This window comes from Arachis ipaensis, chromosome B06, assembly GCF_000816755.2.
Source record: "Arachis ipaensis cultivar K30076 chromosome B06, Araip1.1, whole genome shotgun sequence".
In the NCBI taxonomy this organism is placed as follows: Eukaryota; Viridiplantae; Streptophyta; class Magnoliopsida; order Fabales; family Fabaceae; genus Arachis; species Arachis ipaensis.
Window position 1 is genome coordinate 3,039,120 of NC_029790.2, and position 18,457 is coordinate 3,057,576.

The 18,457-nt window shown below is 34.0% G+C and overlaps 3 protein-coding genes across 4 annotated transcripts; 1 reads left to right on the forward strand and 2 right to left on the reverse strand.

Annotated features, from left to right (window-relative positions):
* On the forward strand, positions 541 to 3,141 carry LOC107645373. Its single transcript, XM_021103728.1, has 3 exons — positions 541 to 1,429; positions 1,517 to 2,557; positions 2,656 to 3,141. Exons 1-3 carry the CDS (start codon positions 734 to 736, stop codon positions 2,989 to 2,991), a joined length of 2,073 nt encoding a protein of 690 aa, XP_020959387.1. The 5' UTR covers positions 541 to 733; the 3' UTR covers positions 2,992 to 3,141.
* Positions 3,258 to 5,499, reverse strand: LOC107645374 (probable indole-3-acetic acid-amido synthetase GH3.6). Its single transcript, XM_021103730.1, has 3 exons — positions 5,050 to 5,499; positions 4,762 to 4,869; positions 3,258 to 4,684 (listed from the first exon to the last, which is right to left on the reverse strand). Exons 1-3 carry the CDS (start codon positions 5,355 to 5,357, stop codon positions 3,340 to 3,342), a joined length of 1,761 nt encoding a protein of 586 aa, XP_020959389.1. The 5' UTR covers positions 5,358 to 5,499; the 3' UTR covers positions 3,258 to 3,339.
* On the reverse strand, positions 6,142 to 10,175 carry LOC107645376 (sugar transporter ERD6-like 7). Of its 2 annotated transcripts, XM_016349386.2 has the most exons (18): positions 9,745 to 10,160; positions 9,574 to 9,636; positions 9,395 to 9,484; positions 9,265 to 9,324; positions 9,110 to 9,175; positions 8,820 to 8,885; positions 8,656 to 8,731; positions 8,485 to 8,549; positions 8,315 to 8,407; positions 8,127 to 8,207; positions 7,932 to 8,016; positions 7,741 to 7,784; positions 7,589 to 7,651; positions 7,450 to 7,509; positions 7,329 to 7,382; positions 7,161 to 7,220; positions 6,565 to 6,679; positions 6,142 to 6,436 (listed from the first exon to the last, which is right to left on the reverse strand). In XM_016349386.2, the coding sequence occupies exons 1-18, from the start codon at positions 9,895 to 9,897 to the stop codon at positions 6,321 to 6,323; spliced, it is 1,410 nt and encodes a 469-aa protein (XP_016204872.1). In that variant the 5' UTR covers positions 9,898 to 10,160; the 3' UTR covers positions 6,142 to 6,320. The 2 variants fall into 2 exon arrangements, 1 of the variants encoding a protein (XP_016204872.1); XR_002348149.1 differs by lacking the exon at positions 7,450 to 7,509 and having other exon boundaries at positions 7,551 to 7,651; positions 9,745 to 10,175.

The following is an 18,457-nucleotide window of genomic DNA, read 5'->3' on the forward strand; positions in this document are numbered from 1 at the left end:
AATAAATATAATTTATTATCTAGAATAAATGAGTTGATTTTGTTTTAATTTTGTATTAATTTCTTTTGTCATATGTATTTTGATTAATAGTTTTTAAGAGTGTAGTAATTAATTATTTATTTGTGTTAGAAACAAGAGAATAATCTGAAAAATGTATTATTAAATGTGTTGCCAAAAGTACAATATATAGGGGTATATAATTATATATATGTGTTAGAAAAACTAAAATAATAAAAACATACAATCCTATAATTNTAAAAAGGAGGATGAGATGAGGTGGGGGAAATTTAGTCAAATCAGTTAAATCATCTAACGATTATTAGGTATCAATTTCACGTGAAGTTGAGTTCACCTGAGTTTTCACCGCAAATGGTGAAAATTCAAGTGAAGTCGACTTCACATAAAGTGGATAGCTGAGAATCGTTGGATGAAAATTTAGTCAAATCAGTCAAATCATCTAACGATTATTAGATATCAATTTCATGTGAAGTTGAGTTCACTGAGTTTTCACCGCAAATGATAGAAATTCAAGTGAAGTCGACTTCACATAAAGTGAATAGCTGAAAATCGTTGGATGAAAATTTAGTCAAATAAGTGAAATCATCGTACAATTATTATTAGGTATCAACTTGTTGAGTTGACCTGAGTTTTCACCATTGCAAATGCAATTTGCAATTCGAATTCTCTCTGATTCCTAACCGTATCATATTCTATATCCTCATTCGCCGCCGACATGAGCAACGAGTATCGGCAGTTGTTGAACCCGGAAACGGTGCTGTCAATCCCACTGAAGAAGACTGATCCGGTGGAGCTGTACTTGCCGTTACGAAAGTTGGTAGCCTCAAAATACTCGGAGAGCGATGCACAAAAAGTTGAAAGCGTTCTGCAAACTCTAAACAAATGCCGCAGGGACATGGTGGAGCGCAGAGGGGACCTCTCCCTTCCCATGCAACGTGACTGCCTCATCCACTACTTCAAATGTCTTTGCATGGTTGAGTCACTCTTCACCTCTCTCTCCTCCGACGCCGACCCCATCATCTTTGTCTGGTACGACGCCTTCAACCCTAAGCATGAGGACGGGGTCTCCTCACAGCGCAACGGCATCCAATTGGAGAGGGCCGCTGTTGTCTTCAACCTTGGAGCCATCTGCAGCCAGATTGCTGCCTCTTGCGACCATACCACCGCCCTTGGCCGTCACCTTGCAATGGAAGCCTTCAAAGTTGCCGCCAATTTCTTCTTCCAACTCTGGAAGGCTTTCGCTCCCAAGAACGTGGTCTCCGCCACCCTCGATTTGACTCCCCTCTTCGCGGAGTTTCTACACCACGTCTTCTCCGCTCAGGCTTCCGAGCTCGAATTACAGCAACAACTCAACAACAACGATGCCAGTTACGCTCTCCAACAACACCGATGTGCCCTATCGTTTATGTCGGTCAGTCTTCACTCTTGAATTCTTGATTGATTTTACAATTATTTTTTCATTCTAGTGATGATGATGATGATGATGATGATGATGTAGGTTTATAAGCTTTATGACAGAGCATATGAACTGATACCTAATGATTCGGCTGCACGGAAACATGTCGACTCTTTTGACCAAACCTGGGTAACTCATCTTTACCAGAAGGTGACATTCTTTCAGGAGGAGGCTCGTCAGAGGCAATCATCCATCCTACCCGAATCCGAGCGACCTGCTGTGTTCTCAAGGGTCCAATCTTGTGCTCTTGATCATGATGCAGAATGTGTCACTGAGATATTAGTTAAAGGGATTTGCAGGCGCTGGATATTAGGTCGCGCGAAATTCTACCTACAACAAAAATACGTTGACCTCATCCTCTCGGAGTACAATCCTTTCAAGCTTATGAAGGATGGAAAGCTGGTGGCTTACCCATGGGACATGCCTCCTCCTTATCCAACGGATTCGGCAATCCTCTCATCTTCGTTGTCTTCTTCGTCGTTGTCAGATATTCTTGCATTCCTTCCTTTGAAGAAGACTGAGCCCTTGAATCTCTATGAGTCCCTGCGCAGTTACTTTGTCCTCAAATACTCTGAGAGCGTGGCAAAGAGAGTAGAAGGCCTCCTCCAAATGCTACACAAATTGCGCAATCAGATGCTGCGTGAAGACCTTTCGCTACCCCTTCGCCGCGACTGCCTCATCCATTATTTCAAATGCCTTTGCATGATTGAGCCTTTCTTCCCTATGAATGCCTCACCCAACCCACCTATCTTTGTTTGGTACAGTGCCATCAACCCACAACGGAACTCTTCTCAGCATAACATCCATTTGGAGAAGGCCTCTGTTCTCTTCAACCTGGCTGCCGTCTGCACCCACATTGCTCTCTCCTGCGATCATACCACCATCCAAGGCCATTGCCTTGCTGTGGACGCCTTAAATGATGCTTTAAATTGGTTCTCTGTACTGCGGTTAGAGTCTAAGAAGGCATGTGGCACGGCTGACTTGTCAGAAAAATACACCCGTACGGGAAACAATGAGATTGTCAGCTTGAAATTCAAGTTTCCTCGTCCCCAATGTGATGTATCATCATCACCTGGATATCCTGTATGTATAATTATCTACCTTTTTCAGTTCATATTTTCTTAGTACAATTGATTGATGTCAATCTTGATTTGTTAAATTGTTTGATTGAGATGATGCAGGCTGCAGCTTTTGATCCGTTGATATCTGGGCCTTTAGCTAAGATTCTTGTTCAATCCACGGCACCTCAATATTTTGGGGCGAAGATGAAAACCTGCCCGAGTGACGTCACCGGACAATTTCTTTTAGGGTATTGTAAGGCTCACACCCTGCTTCAAGGGGTATGTGAAGCACCATGCTTGGACCTTCTCTCTGAGGTTAGCCCTGTCAAGATTAAGGATGGAAATCTTGTGGCCAATGCAACCTTAGAGGCGGCATTGGAGAACATGAGCTTGCAGGAGACCAGCGACGGATACATATATATTACCTGGGGGGTAACTGCACCTACTACAAATTGAGATTTTTTCAGTAGTACATGTATACACAACAGTAACATTACCGCAGAGAAGAACTAAACAAGCTTTAGGAATGAACTTATTTACTTTTTTAAATTGGATATTGGAACTTTAATTGTTGATGCTAGAACTCTTTTTGTGAGATATTATCCTCGTGATTTTGTTTGTTGATGTATGAATATATTCCTTCTTATTCGTCGACAATTTGTAGTAATTTGTATGCCTCTGATATGATCTTGTAGCTATTGCTAGTTATTGTTGCATGTTGGTAAATTGAACTTATTCAGTGTCAACAATCTCCATCAAGGTCTAATAATTTTAAACAAGCAAATAATATCGTTTCATTTAGAATCATCTAATATGACACAAACTATACTTTTCTAAGACGCTAACAATTTCATGATTCCTTAGAATCTTGGGTGGTTTATATTGACTAGCTGGTGTTCCATTTCTAATGGCTACTTCATATAACTTATCAAATGCTCCAGGCCTTAGGATGAATACCATTAAGTTCCCAAGTTGACCTTTAACCTTCTCCACTTTGTACAAAGCTCCCAAGCTACCTTCAAGTGAGGTAATACAACTTCTCAATGTCCTAATTGATTCCTCTTGTTTATCCTCCATGAAATCAGATTCCTCTTGAACTTCTACGAACACCTTCAACTGCTTCGGCCTTGATTCTTGGTCTAAGAAACTTGCAAACTCAACTATCTGTATTCTCATCATGGCACCTCTTAGTGAAAGTTGAAAGTTATCAATTGCTGAAATCAAGTCTCTCTCAGTTAGAATCTCAGAAGCAGCTTTAGGTGCTCTCATCACAAACTCCACTTCTGGAGAAGAATTATAGAAGCCAAGAATTCGCACTACATCACCTAAACGATAGCGATAGAATCCGCCATAAGTAGTAACAACTATTTCATACATCTTCCCAACCTCTACACTGCTAAGATCAAACATTTCGTCAGCAACATTGTTATTGGTTTCATCATTCATGTTAAATGGAAGAAACTCAAAGTAAGCAGTATTTGGAAACAACACATATCTTGTAGTCTCAGGGGGTTGCATTATGTCTAAGTTCAAACCAACACTACACTCAGAAGCAAAGTAATCCCCTCCTACAACAGGTACTTCTCCTGCATAATACTTTACCTTTGGATAATATTGCTTCATGATTCCAGTGCTAACACACTTTATATATCGAACGTTTTGCCACAATCTATGTGCAATTCCACTCCAATCATTGCCATTATCTTCACAAATTTGCCTTATTCTGTTTGACAATTCAGGTTGAGGCCCTCCAAGTGTTTCTGTTACAGCTTCCCTCATTGCAATATCTGAGATTTCATGACTTGGGAAACCACGTTCAAGATCATGACATAGTTGTTCCCACTTGGACTCAAGAAGGGTAAATGCTTTGACCAATCCTAAGGAATAAGGTGCTGCAATTCCATCTATAAGGTCAAGATTCCTCAGGCCACATAGAAGGTGGCAATAGGTTTGTTGGTCAGCATGAGATCCAACAAAGACTTCTGAAGGACTAGCATAAACCATAGGAATCTCTTGAGGAGTGACCTTGCCACATTGCAAAATGTACTGCGAAACAGGCATAACGTTCAAGCCGCATTTCGCGGTAGTGATGTTGCCAACATGGTGGAACCAAAGGATCTTGTTGATTGAAGGCCTTGTAGGAAAGAACCTGCATTGAAAGATCCTTCAAGTTTTTGAATGGCTATAGTTTCATCCTTAAAAGCAAAATTACAATTCTAATTTTACCTCTTACGAATAAGAAAGGTCCATTGGATAGCTAGAAAGGTGGCATCATTGCAAAGACTTGAATCAAAATAAGGAATCAATTTTGGTTTCATGGTGGCAGTTCCAGAGCTGTTATCAAATAAAATTAAGCAACATGCAAAAAAGTATCATATCACATACAAATTAAAGCTCAGAAGTTAGGACTTAGGATCATAGTGTATTCCAAATTCACTTGCATACATTTACATGTGTTTCTAAGCCAAAAACAAAGACAATTAATGTGATTGTTGAAGAAAAAGTGGCACCTACCTGTAAAAGAAGCCAAGAAGAGGATCAACAGAGAGAAGAGGAGAATCATGTTGTGTTCCATGTTCTGCCATATGGTTGATGTAGTCAGCATAATCTTCAAAGGAAGACAAAGGAACCAAACTTCTGAAAGTATCAGCATCAAGATCATGATGAAGATTAGAGAGAAATCGTTGGAGATAGAGCACTTTTGCATTGTGTTGAAGGATTGAGCGTAGAGTCTCAAGTTGGTGATGCCTTGCGTTCTTGGTGTACTCTTCAAGCTTCTCTATGACTTCCTCCTCCTCTGCCATTTTTGGTTGCTGATTCATTTCACCATTACAAAATCTCACACCTCTTCAGATTAAGAGAGAGGGAGAATATTATTCAAGATAATGAATCTGACATTAGTTTAAAAAGTCAAATTTTTTTATATCAATATTATCTTTCTAGGTGTGCAGAAAACATTACAATACTAACCATGTATATAATATATTTGAATATTTGCGCACACAGTATTGGATGGAATCTAAGAAGTAAATAAATGGATCTTAGAAAACACACTTTGATAGAAAAAAATCTTTTGTGGGTCAGCAGCACAATATAAAATATCCTTTGGTTGCGGTGGGTCTATGTTCGTTATTTGAATACGACAATAAATGGGTTGTTCAATAATTCAATTATGTTCTAAATTGGTTGAGGGATGATCTTATTCATAGATTGAAATGAATATTAAATTTTAAATTTTCGTCTCATGTATATAGTAATTTATTAGCCAACTCACATTGAAGAGATAATTAGTCTTCAAATTATCAAATATATAGACATAATTCTTGATATATTAAATATATTTTAAAATTTTAAATTATTCAATTCACAAAGAAAATAAAAAAGAAAAGATAACCCACCTGTCATCATTTATTTTTGTAAATAACTAAAACAGAAGAGATGGTGGTCAATTTTTTCATCACAATTTTTCATCATTGGATTTTATTTCCTATGAACAACGTGGTATTAATTATATTATATTATTCTTTGATTTCTTATGTTCTATAATTTATTCTCGGGATGCAGAATTTGTGTTGTGGGCAAAGTTCCATTAATCAAGGAGACATGTTAATGAAGAAACTAATTATTTTAATATTTTGCGGAACATTTTGCAATTCTACTTTGATGACTTTGCATGAATACAATTTTAACACTTGATAATGAATTCATCAATTCAGCAACCAAACAATGATTATGGCTAGTAACTAGTTTATTCAATCATCAACTTGCATGTTTTTTCACTATTCCTACGCATTAATGGAAGCTTGTAATTCTTCAAGGCTTTTCCCCTTAGTTTCTGGCACCACTACAATTATAAACACTATGGCCACTGCATTGATTGCAGCATAAACAATAAAGGTACCTGAAAATATCACACACAACAAGAGTACTTAAAAAAATTGTATAGCCTTTATACAGTTTTCTTGAAATTCAACCTCCAATGATCATTTTCTATGTTGCAAATGAGAGATATTAGTATTTAGTATTTACCATAGGAGCTCCAGCTCATGAGAAAGTTGAAGGTATAAGAGCATAACCAAGCACCAAACCAGTTTACTAATGTAGCTACACTCCCTGCCAGCCCTTTTATGTTGATAGGAAATATCTGCAACAAAAAGGTTATGTTTGTTTACTGTCTCAAAACAATGAAGACATAATTTAATTCGATTAATGGTGGACATTATGTTATGTATGCATAGTTTAGTTCGATTATGGTGCACATTATGTTATGCATACATGATGTATTTCTTAATTCTTTACCTCTAATAAAGAAAAAGTTGTCAGTGATCAAGCGTAGAAAGTGAAATTTCAAAGGGATAAAATTGTAATTGAAAAATATGCATCTCATATGTAATATCTATGTCCTAACTTTCTGACAATACATTACATATATGTATTTTATATATAAACATGTCACTATAACCATGTCTCTAATAGAGACAGTAAGTGAACACAGACACATCCAAAGTTACATTATATAAGATCAAAACACAAAAAAGAGAGAGTAACATAAGCAAGATTCATGTCTTTAACAAAGTTTTGCTGATTCTGATAACAGAAGACAAGTCAATTAAGTTGTCAAGTACCTCAGACATGACAACCCAAGGCACTGCTCCCATTCCAAGTGAAAATGATCCTATATAGACCTAGTATCACCATAAGAATTGAGTTAGGTAGAAAATGAGTTAATATTTATTTATTTCAAAGACCAATGCAAGAAAGTAGCATCAAGAAATAAACATCAATGTTCATACCAGTATGCCAATCAAAGCAAGTGCAGGGACTGCCCCCAATCCCACTTCATGAACCTTCACAAAATAATGATTGTCACCTTTTACATAAAATATATTATCAAAATTCAAATTCAGGGTATACCTTAAGGTAGAATGCAGCTGCTGTAAATATACAACCAGCTACTAATCCAGTTCCAGAGATCTAAAAGAAAACAAGAAAAGAGTTTTGATAAGGAAACCAACAAAGTTTGAAGGTGAGTTGTTCTCTGCTTTGAATTAACCAGTAATAGGGGCTTCCTGCCAGCTTTATCTATCAGAGCTGCACCAAGGCCAGTGATCACAATCTCCAAAAAACAAAATCAATTGATGAGTTAGTTTACTGAGGGAAAAAAATTATTTTCCAAGAATTGGTGAATAAGTTAAAAGTAGGAACCTGAAGGCAAGCATATATTACTGTTCCAGCAAATGCAGAAAATCCTATGACATAATGAAATTCAGACATTATTCAAAACAAAACAAAAGTCTTAGTGCTTCTTTGCTTCAAGAAGCTTATTCAACATTCCAATCATGCTTTCAATTATGCAAAAAAAATATGAAGGTATCAGAGACTCAGAGTGAAACTACCTGCTAGCTCAAAAATACTGCTGAGATAGAAACAAATTCCATTGATTCCACCAAATTGCTGGCATACCATAAGTCCTATTCCAATCTGTTCATCAACAAATTAAATAGAACATTAGTAAAAATCACTTGGGATTTTTTTTTTTTGGTAGCATTACAACAGGGAAAGAAAGATTTTGAATTATAAGTATAGTTTACTGTGACAGAGCGCAAATATCTTGTCTGAAACAATTCCAGCAGCTTTGGTTTTGGGAGCTGTTCTAAACTTGTTATGTAATCCTGTGTAGTAATGATACATAGTTACATACACCCTATCAAAAAGTTGCATGATCCTTAATTTTGTGCATATAATCAAAGTCAAAGAATTGTGCTTATAAAATAGGAACCTGGATTTCATCTGCCTCTTGAGATATATCAGCATCTTTTCCTCGAAGCGTCCGCAATGCTGCCTCGAATTCTTTTCCTCGCCCTCTCTTCGCCTGCAGTCGATTTTCGGTCAGTATTCTTTGGTGTTTCCACTTTAGAATAACAATGCAGATGTGAATTAATTCCTTACCAGCCATCTAGGAGATTCTGGAATGATAAAAAGACCCAAAAGCAACACTCCAGTGGGTATGAGGCCTGCAAAAAAGTGCAAACACTAAACTATTGAGTCTTCCATCATAGTATCTTGAGTTTCAAGTTCTAGTCTTCTTGGAATTACATTCAAATTGGAAAGTAAACTAACCAATTAAAGCTAAAGTCCTCCATGGGAGTACGTTTCCAATTACAAATGAAACAGATACTGCACCACAAATCATGAACTACAATGTGGACAAAAAAGATTAGACATTATTACTAACTTTGCTAAAGACCTAAAGTATTATTACATGGAAATTCTTCAAAATGTACCTGGTTTAGTGCAGTGAGAGCACCTCGGAGTTCTTTTGGTGCAATCTCTGCTATGAAGACAGGAACCTTACATAATATAATCCATCAAATATATATCATCAAAATAGAGTTTAATAATTTGAACATACATGCAATTGTCTTAAATGACATTGCAATTCTCTTTATCTGTCACTTCACCTTTTCGTACATCCTTGGGCCGATGTATCTAAAATACAAATTTACATTGATCCAAGAATGTACCAAAAAGTGACAGTGACAAGTAAAAGAGAATGAATGTGAGTGAAACCAACCACATATGAAAAAGATCCCATTCCATATCCAGTTGCTAGCCTCCCTATGTCTAAAGGTATTGGACCCTGCATGGAAGTTAAAAAAAAATGTCAAATTAGTTGAAAAAAGTTGTGTTAGAAAAGTGTGTAAGAGATTTGTAAGAAGAAAAAAGAACCTCAGAAAAGAAAATGACAAGCCAGCCTGCAACACAGAAGGCACTTGACACCCTCATTGCCTGAAAACATTCCACACATAAACAACTTGAACACCTTGAATGCCAAAAATCACAATCTCCCTTAGCTTACCCCTTTTCGACCAATCAAATCAGCAATCGGTCCGGCTGTTATGGCGCCAATCATGGCGCCGAAAGTCAAGATGGAGCCAAACAAAGAATACTGCAGCCATACCCAAAATTGAAGCAGAATTAGATCAAATCCATGGTTAGTTTAATTTGCTAGCACCAACAATAATCATGATGAATTACCTCTGCCAAAGATAGACCAAGATCAGTTCTAATAGCATCTTGAGTAGGAGAAGAATATCCAGCCTGGAATTTCAAACACTCATATCTATCAAACTCTTCAAACAATATATCATGCCATGCTTCTCTTATGTTATAAAACATTATTTATTTGTTTGTGAAGTAACCACATACACAAGTTCCAAATTCATAGGAACCACAGACAGCAACCAATGTTGTGAAGTAAACCATCCATGGATGTCCTTTGTTGCTTGCATGGTCAGAAATTAATGGCTCTCTGATTCCGTTCTTCTTTACACCATCCTCCACGTCCTCTTTGATCCCCATCTTCACCTTTGAATGCAACTAGTCACTCTTTTCCTCACTATATACTATGTAATAATGAACTATACATAATAACCATGATGTAGGATTATATAACCTTAGGGATAAGAGTGAAAATATTTATGCAACAAAATAATTACTAGGTGACAAGCAATGTCCCACATGAAGCTTGAATTCATTGTAATAAATTTTTTCAACTAGCACACAAGTGGATCTGGATACGTGCCTTTTGAAGATAGATTAACATTATTAACCATGAGATAGGGTCATTGGTGTTTTTGAATTTTGACAAAGATATTTTGTTGCTTAGTAGGACTACAATTGCGTCTTTAACTTTGTATCATCATCTTAATTCTTAAATGTTTGGTGGCTAGTGAAGTATGTATTTATGTACCTTTATTTTTTCTTTATATACTACGGTCCACCACGTGATAATATGGATTTCGATCCAATCTAAGGGCTGGAGATTATTGGGTTATATTTAATAAACTTATTTTCGCTGCAAACATCCAAAAGACCAGATTAAAATAAATGTGAAAAAAATATATAGTAAGAAAAACAAATGTGGAAATTGAGTATAAACAGAAACAGCATTATTGGTAGATATTTAATTTTCACGATTTTATCATAGATTATCTGTGGATCATGTGCATTTTGTCTTGAAACGTGAAAGACCATAGAAAGTTAAAACTAAAAAACCAAGATGGTATAGAATCAAGTTATATGTATTTACTAAAATCAGCTATTAGTATAAAATATATGTTGAAATATAAATATATTAAAAATAAATTAAATCATACATATATTTATACACAAATACATTGATAATTAATTTTAGTAGTTGATTTTAGTATATAAATAACATTTTGGATAACCACCTAATAAAATTCTCTATCTTTGGCCAAAAAAAAATAACCTAATAAAACCTGAGGCCTTTACAAATTTCTTTGTATTATTCTAAATAAATGTTTGGTGGCCAGTGGCCACTTGAGTATATATGTGTTTGTCCGTTTATTTATTTGTTTGTTTCTTTCTTTCTTATAAATAATAGTAACTAATAAATGATCATGTGTCCACCATGTGGGAATTTCATAAAATTTGGATTTAGATCCAATCTAACCGCAGCTGAGTTAAATTTAATTTTACTAGCTTGTCTCTTTGAAACTTGAAAGACCATAAAAAGTTAAGAGATAAACACAAGATGCTTTATTAGCTTAGGTTACTTGAGAAAAGAACTTCAACCTTTTTATCATTATTATTGTGGATCCCTCATGTTTCATTTAATTAAAATTAGGATTATTAAATAGTATTTAAAAATTTATATTGGTTTGTATTAGAAAACCGTAGTTAACGGCGGTTATAACGTTAACTAGATGCATCTGGCTCAGACCTCAGCTAGCAGGGGCGTTGCTAGCCTAACGTGTAGGCCACACGTTGGATCTGTTATTCCGTACACACACTAGAGAAAAGGGCTACCTTTAGAGGTGCAGCCGCCCAAGTGTGAACTATTTGATTTGATTTTTGTATGAGAACTACCTTATTGATTCACTTATTCATATAAATTATTATTTTCTAACTAAAATTATTTTCATAATAATGTTTAGATGGTCTCATGTGAATTATAGATGTACTGTCTAGTCACTGAGTTGCAAAACTCATTCCGTTTTTCTAAAAATATTTTTCAGGATTAAATATTTAATTAGGTGAGCCTTTTTATTCAAGAGTAATGATCTGCAATTAGTATCTATTCGTTTTTGAGTTCTTAGACGTCGTCTGTTCCATATGTCACAGGCAAGATGCACCAACATTTATTTTATTTTTGTTTGTTAAAAATATGTAATTATTCATTTTAGACATTATAAATTTATTTAAAATATTTATAATTTTCTTATTCAACTTATATTTGAGTCGGTTAGGCTTGTTTGGGGATTATTTTCCTGAGCGTTGATCATGATTATTTTGGGCCGGGACACAAATATTTGGTGGCCAGTGGCCAGTGGCCACGTGAGTATATATGTGTTTGTCCATTTATTTATTTATTTTTTTCTTATAAATAATAGTAACTAATAAATGCGCAAATTAATTTTGTTATGGAGAGTGAGTACGTGTTGGACCACGTTATGGAGAGAAGGAGAGCTTTACCGGCCTGTGGTGTCAAGTACATAGAAATCGGACCGTGCGAAGGGTAAGGACACAATTCGGACCCAGCGAGTTGTTTACCTTGTTCAAAAAAACATATAATAATCAAAACGTACTCTCCGATTTCATTTACGGTAATTATTAAAATTTTATTCATTCACAACTCGCAGAGTCCGATAACTTTGATGTGAACTTCATGTATTCCCTCCATGCAAAACGGACCCTCCGATTTGCTTAAAAAAAAATTAACAATACTGAAATCGGATAGTCCGATTTCTTAACACCAAATCTGAGAAAAACTGTCCCACAAATTAGTCTAACACCTCTATATACCATAACCACACACAACACAATCACAACTTTCATATCCAAAAAAATCAGCCTAATAAATGATCATGTGTCCACCATATGGGAATTTCATAAAATTTGGATTTAGATCCAATCTGACGGCTCCTGAGTTAAATTTAAGGTGCATTTTATGGTGCCTATTTATATTTGCCTAACTTATTAAAAGAAGATAAAAATTAATATTTAAATTAAAAAAATATAAAAATAAATAATTTTTTAATAAATTTATCATACAAAATAAGTTCGACAATTTTGACACTAAAATTATAGACACCATAGAATTTACCTAAATTTAATTTTACTAACTTGTCTCTTTGAAACTTGAAAGACTGAAAAGTTAAGAAATAAAGACAAGATGCTTTTTTAGCCTAGGTTACTTGAGAAAAGAACTTCAACCCTTTTATCATTATTGTGGATCCTCATGTTTTATTTAATTAAAATTAGGATTATTAAATAGTATTTGAAAATTTATATTGCTAACAAAAATAAACTTTTTAATTTACTGAATTTTAAGAATAAAAAGTATTTTTTTCTAATTATGTTTATAAAATTTTATATTAAAATATGTTCTTTAATTTTTTTAAAAAAGAAAAATATAAAGAAACAATGAGTTTAATGAATAATGTAGTTATGCATATAGTAACTTCTTTTTTTTTTAATTATGTTTTAATTTTATTGAACCAATTTTAAATTCCATTTTTTACATTATTTACGAAAGTTATTGTTTATCTAACAAAATTATTTTAAAAAATATATAAATATATGATTATTTTATCACATTTTTTAATTTGTTGAAGACTTATTTGTAAGTTACTTTTGTCAACAATACGAGTTTTTTGTTGCTATTTTGATAAATTATACTTAAAATGATTAAATGTTAACCATAGTTAATTCAATAACATATAAAAATTGCAAATATTTTTTGCCTTTTAAAATGGATGAAGGCAGTGGCGGAACTTGAAACAAAATTTTGGGAGGGCCAAATCGAAAATAATTGTCAAAATATTTTTTATATGGATCTCATTTAAGATAAACTCGTCTAATCTCATCTCTCAGGTTTGAGTGATACTGCCAAATTTAAAGCCTTTTTCAAGATCTCGTTCCAAAAAGTTAAGGTTAAAGTCATCAGATATAACTTTTTGAACTTTTGAAGGTTATATCTCACTTTTTTTCGTGATTCATTAAAGTAGAAGAATTATCTACATGTGTTGATATTGTAAAAGTTATATGTTCTCCTTCTTAAATATTAGCCTTCTTCTTAAAAAATGTATCAATTTTTTTATGAACTTATTAGATATTTTAAGTCATAGTAAAATATTTAAGTCAATTGAACTATTTTTTATCTTTTAAAAAAATACTACTAAATAAGTTTGGGGAGGCCATGGCTCCCCCTTGTCTGAACTAAACTCCACCACTGCATGAAGGATACACACAAGTTTCAAAAGCTTCACTAACCGCAGGTTCATATTATTCAATCCTCATCCATTTGTTGGCAGTATGCAATCATAACTAAATCCCCTTCAAGTTCAAGATCTGTTCAACACTAATTTTGGCATAAAATTTGCAGGGAAATAGAATATAGAATGAGATCGAATTCATTTGATTATTCATGGCAGCCTTTTTTTTTTAATTATTATTAAATACACCTGGAGTCAAATATGCTATATTACACACCACTTAAATGTTTCAAAATGTCACCACCTCTACCTAATTTATAATCATTAGACTGGTAAGTAAGTAGTAGTTATTATATTGTCTAAGTAGTAGTTATATATTCAGTTTATGTCTATAGATTATATTGGAATGTGTATTGACATGTAATAATAAAAGGAAAAGTCTGGGAGGTCAGCAACTTTTTTAAATTCTGGCCAGCATGTAACTAGTAAAAAAAAGTGAGTCATTGGATGAAATTTCACACCAATCTCACACTATTAAAATTATTATTGATGACTATTTGATAGCTACAAATACCAAAAGTTACTGGCCCCCTAGCACTCCTCATAATAAAATAGTCAGAATAGTGACTATAATCAATTAGTTTTTAAATAAGGTAGAAATACTTAATTAAGAGGCAAAGTCACAATATATATAACATATCACATACTACCAAACACTAAAAAAGAGAAAAGTAATCATAATAAACAAAACAGCCTTCTCTACAAAATTGTTCAAATAGTCTAATAACCAAAAAAGCAGAACATGCACAGCAGTCTTCATCCTGGGTCCTATGTCTCTGGTCCTATCTCCCAATTTTGTAAAAGGAGGTTGAGTTCGAACAATTTAACAAATTGATACCTCCGTTTTCAATTTTTGTGACTTCAGGTGAATTTCACGATTTGTTTTTGCAGAGTTGCAATTCTTTCCGTAGATCTCCCTTAAAAGGCTCGCTGATATCCCTTTCCTCCCTCTTGAATAACATAACAATCATTCTTCGAATCGTCACCTCCCTTGTAAATTTACGTGACTTCAGACTCCCCAACTCCCACTTCCACGTTGGGTTACTTTGGCCCAGGCGTCCTGACACCTTCCAACGGTCATCGCCTATGGCACCCCTTTTGAAAGACCTAACAAATTGAATTAAATTTGGAATGTCCAAGGGAATTTTGGACTTTATCATTTTATACACTGTTTCTCCTACCTTTAAAAGTATTGAAGAGAAAAACTCTCAATAATGACCTATATACTCTCTTTTAAATTGTTCAGGGACTCACTGAGTAATTACTAGCCAAAGAAAATAAAGTTTGATTATTGACTTCACAATATCCCATGCACCTACTCACAATATTCTTCAAGTGTATCCCCTGTCAACAAAATAAGAAAAATCATTTCTTCACAATGAATTACAGCGCATCAAAATGACATCAATGTTACAAATTAACTTACCTTCCAACAATCAGCAGCCAATTTTGTAAAAGGAGGTTGAGTTCGAACAGTTTCAAAAATTGATACCCCGTTTCTAATTTCTGTGACTTCAGATAAATTTCACGATTTGTTTCAGCAGAGTTGCAATTCTTTCGGTAGTATTTAGAATATTATAATTAGGGGACAAAATCAGGAAAATATTAAAGATGATTAAAAAAAATTAATGTAATTTATTAGGATATTATTTCATAATGAGCGTATTTCTAGCGTACTCTTGGTCTATATATTGGTTACAACCTTGTAATCACATATGAAATATATGAATAACAAAAAAATATTTTTCTAAATAAAAAAAATGTTATCATGGTACAAAGAGTTTAGTAAAGAAACAAAAAATTATTTAGAAAAGTATTATTTTTGTTATTCATATATTTCATATGTGCTTACAAAGTTGTTACCAATAAATAGACTAAAAGTACGCTAAGAGTACGCTCTTTATAGAATAATATTCTAATAAATTACATTGATTTTTTCTAATCATCTTTGATATTTTCCTGATTTTGTTCTATAATTATAATATTCTAATACGTAGATCTTCCTCAAAGGCTCGCTGATATCCATTTCCTTCCTCTTAAACAACCTAATAATCATTCTTCGAATTGTCACCTCCCTTGTAAATTTACGTGACTTCAGACTCCCCAACTCCCACTTTCACGTTGGGTTATTTTGGCCCAGGCGTCCTGACACCTTCCAATGGTCATCGCCTATGGCACCCCTCTTGAAAGACCTAACAAACTGAATTAAATTTGGAATGTCTAGAAAAATTTTAGACTTTATTATTTTATCTACTGTTTCTCCTGAAGAGAAAAACTCTCAATAATAACCTATATACTCTTTCTCCTTTAAATTGTTCAGGGACTGCCTCCATGAACAATTCAGCATCAGTCACGTCTCGGAATTTACGGTCTCCAATAAGGAGGCCACTTACATAAAGACACAAAAAAATGTCTTTTTTTAAAGACATTCATACGTGGCATAATATGATTGGACATTTTTATTAAACCGGTTAATAAGCTATTTTTTAATAATTTAAAATAAAATCGGTTTATTAGAGAAAAATAATAAACCTAATTATCCGTATTATAATTATTAGATTCGGTTTACTGATCAATTTACACAATATAAACTGAATTATATTTGAATTTTTTATAAAAAGACAAATATATCCTTAATTTTTTATTTTACAAATATTTAAATCTCTAATAATTTAAAAATACAATTAAATCCCTATTAAAAAAAATTCTAACCCTAACCCCTTATCCTGCCCAAGCCCAAATTCAAACCTAATGGTGAAATGGTGAAATAATTTGCAGCCTCCTGAGATTCTCCCAAACTCACTCGATCATGCTCAAACCTGGAAAGAAGGGATGTTCTCGGTAATACAATTCATCAATTCCCAGATTCAAAGTCGCAATCTTTGGAGAATTTACAGGAACTTACAGCAGGTAAAGTGGCTGCTAATCTTGAAAGCCCCAGGTCTGTGATGACTCACTGCAGTGCTGATAGATTTATGTTGAGAAGGCATTCCTCAAGCCAAGTTCTTCCTTCTGGAAGTAAGAGACTCTGGTGAAAGATGTTTCTCTGGAGCCATAGGACATAGGAACGACCTATTTCAAGCAAATCAACACAGGTGAATCCTGGTGTGGCTGTAACGCACAATCCATACGGGTACTCTTCCGACACCCGACACCCGAAGCACAAGCAGTCACCAGGAAATGTGGAATGGTAAGTAGTATTGTATTCCATTCATTACGATTAATCACACGAAACCTTACCAGTTACCAATTACGAACGTGAGTGTGATTCAGAAGAGAGACGAGAGGATATTTCGGTTGAGTAAGAACAAGGCTTCTTCGAAATCTGCAGCTGATACAAGATTTGAGTTCTGATTCTCTCATTTTAAGGCTCTTCAGGTAATTTAATTTAATTTTTATTTTTCCCTTATTCTTCCATTTACGTTGATAAATGCTAATGCAATAGTGTGTGAAGTAGAGTTCTGTTTTTGTTTTTTTTTTTTTCATGTTAGCTTAATACGCTTCGTATGTTCGCAATTGTTGATTCGCGGTGATGAACTGATTATGCGTTTGGTGCGGAATTTGCAATGCAAGCCTCAGAATCTTAGATCCTACTATTGTAATTTAGAAACAGCGAAAACTAGTGCTTTATTTGTTGAATTTTATCAAAGAAGAGGAAATTTATTATGTGAAGAAGCTTAGTATTTTGGAAATGGATGATTGCTTTATCTGTGATAACTCAAAACTCCAGGAACAAAAAATTATGAGGGACATCCAGCAGTTATTGGCAAGTGGTGGGCTACTGGAAAGAAATAGATAGAAGCTACAAACCCAAATTACCTAAAGTGGATGGGACCTTGGAAATTTGGCATCTCAAGTATTGCTCTATGTTAAAATGTCTATAGTGGACAAATGAAGATGGCACCAATTTACTCAGACCATGCTTACATCAGTACTGTCATAAGCTTACATCTTAGGATTATGCTTTATCTATTAGAACATGTTATTCATTCGAACCTATATAAATTTTGAAATACCATCCTTCTTTTCCAGAACAAAAAATAAAGCATACTCAAAGTTGTTAGCTATTTTCATTTTTTTTAGTAGATAACATTCTGTCGGTGAAGGTTCTTTACTTGTAGAAAACAACAAATTAAATGCACACAAATTGAGGATTCACCCAAAATTCAAGAATTATGAACATAGAAATCCTATAGGTGTTGACAAAACAACAAAATCAATGTGCTAATGAATTGTAAGTTGAACAAGCATCAAAATATAGCCAAAAGTGCCTCATCCAAGAACAGTGTGCCTAACATTTTCGCAATTTAATCTTTATAGTAGATACAACACATAAATAAAATGCAAAACATTACATAGGCATTCAATCAAGCATGTGGTGTGCAATGCAGAAATTCAGCATAATCAATGAGAATATTTATAAAAATAAATAGTTTGTAAAATTATAGTATAATTTAAAAAAGTATAATAGTAATAAATGAGAATATTTACTTTCTCCCAATAATATAATCATCTACTCCAAGACAAATGCTAATAACAACTTTTTATTCTTTAATCATTTACTAAGAAAATAACAAGGAGTGAATTTCCATTCATTTTTTATTCCAATAATAAACAAT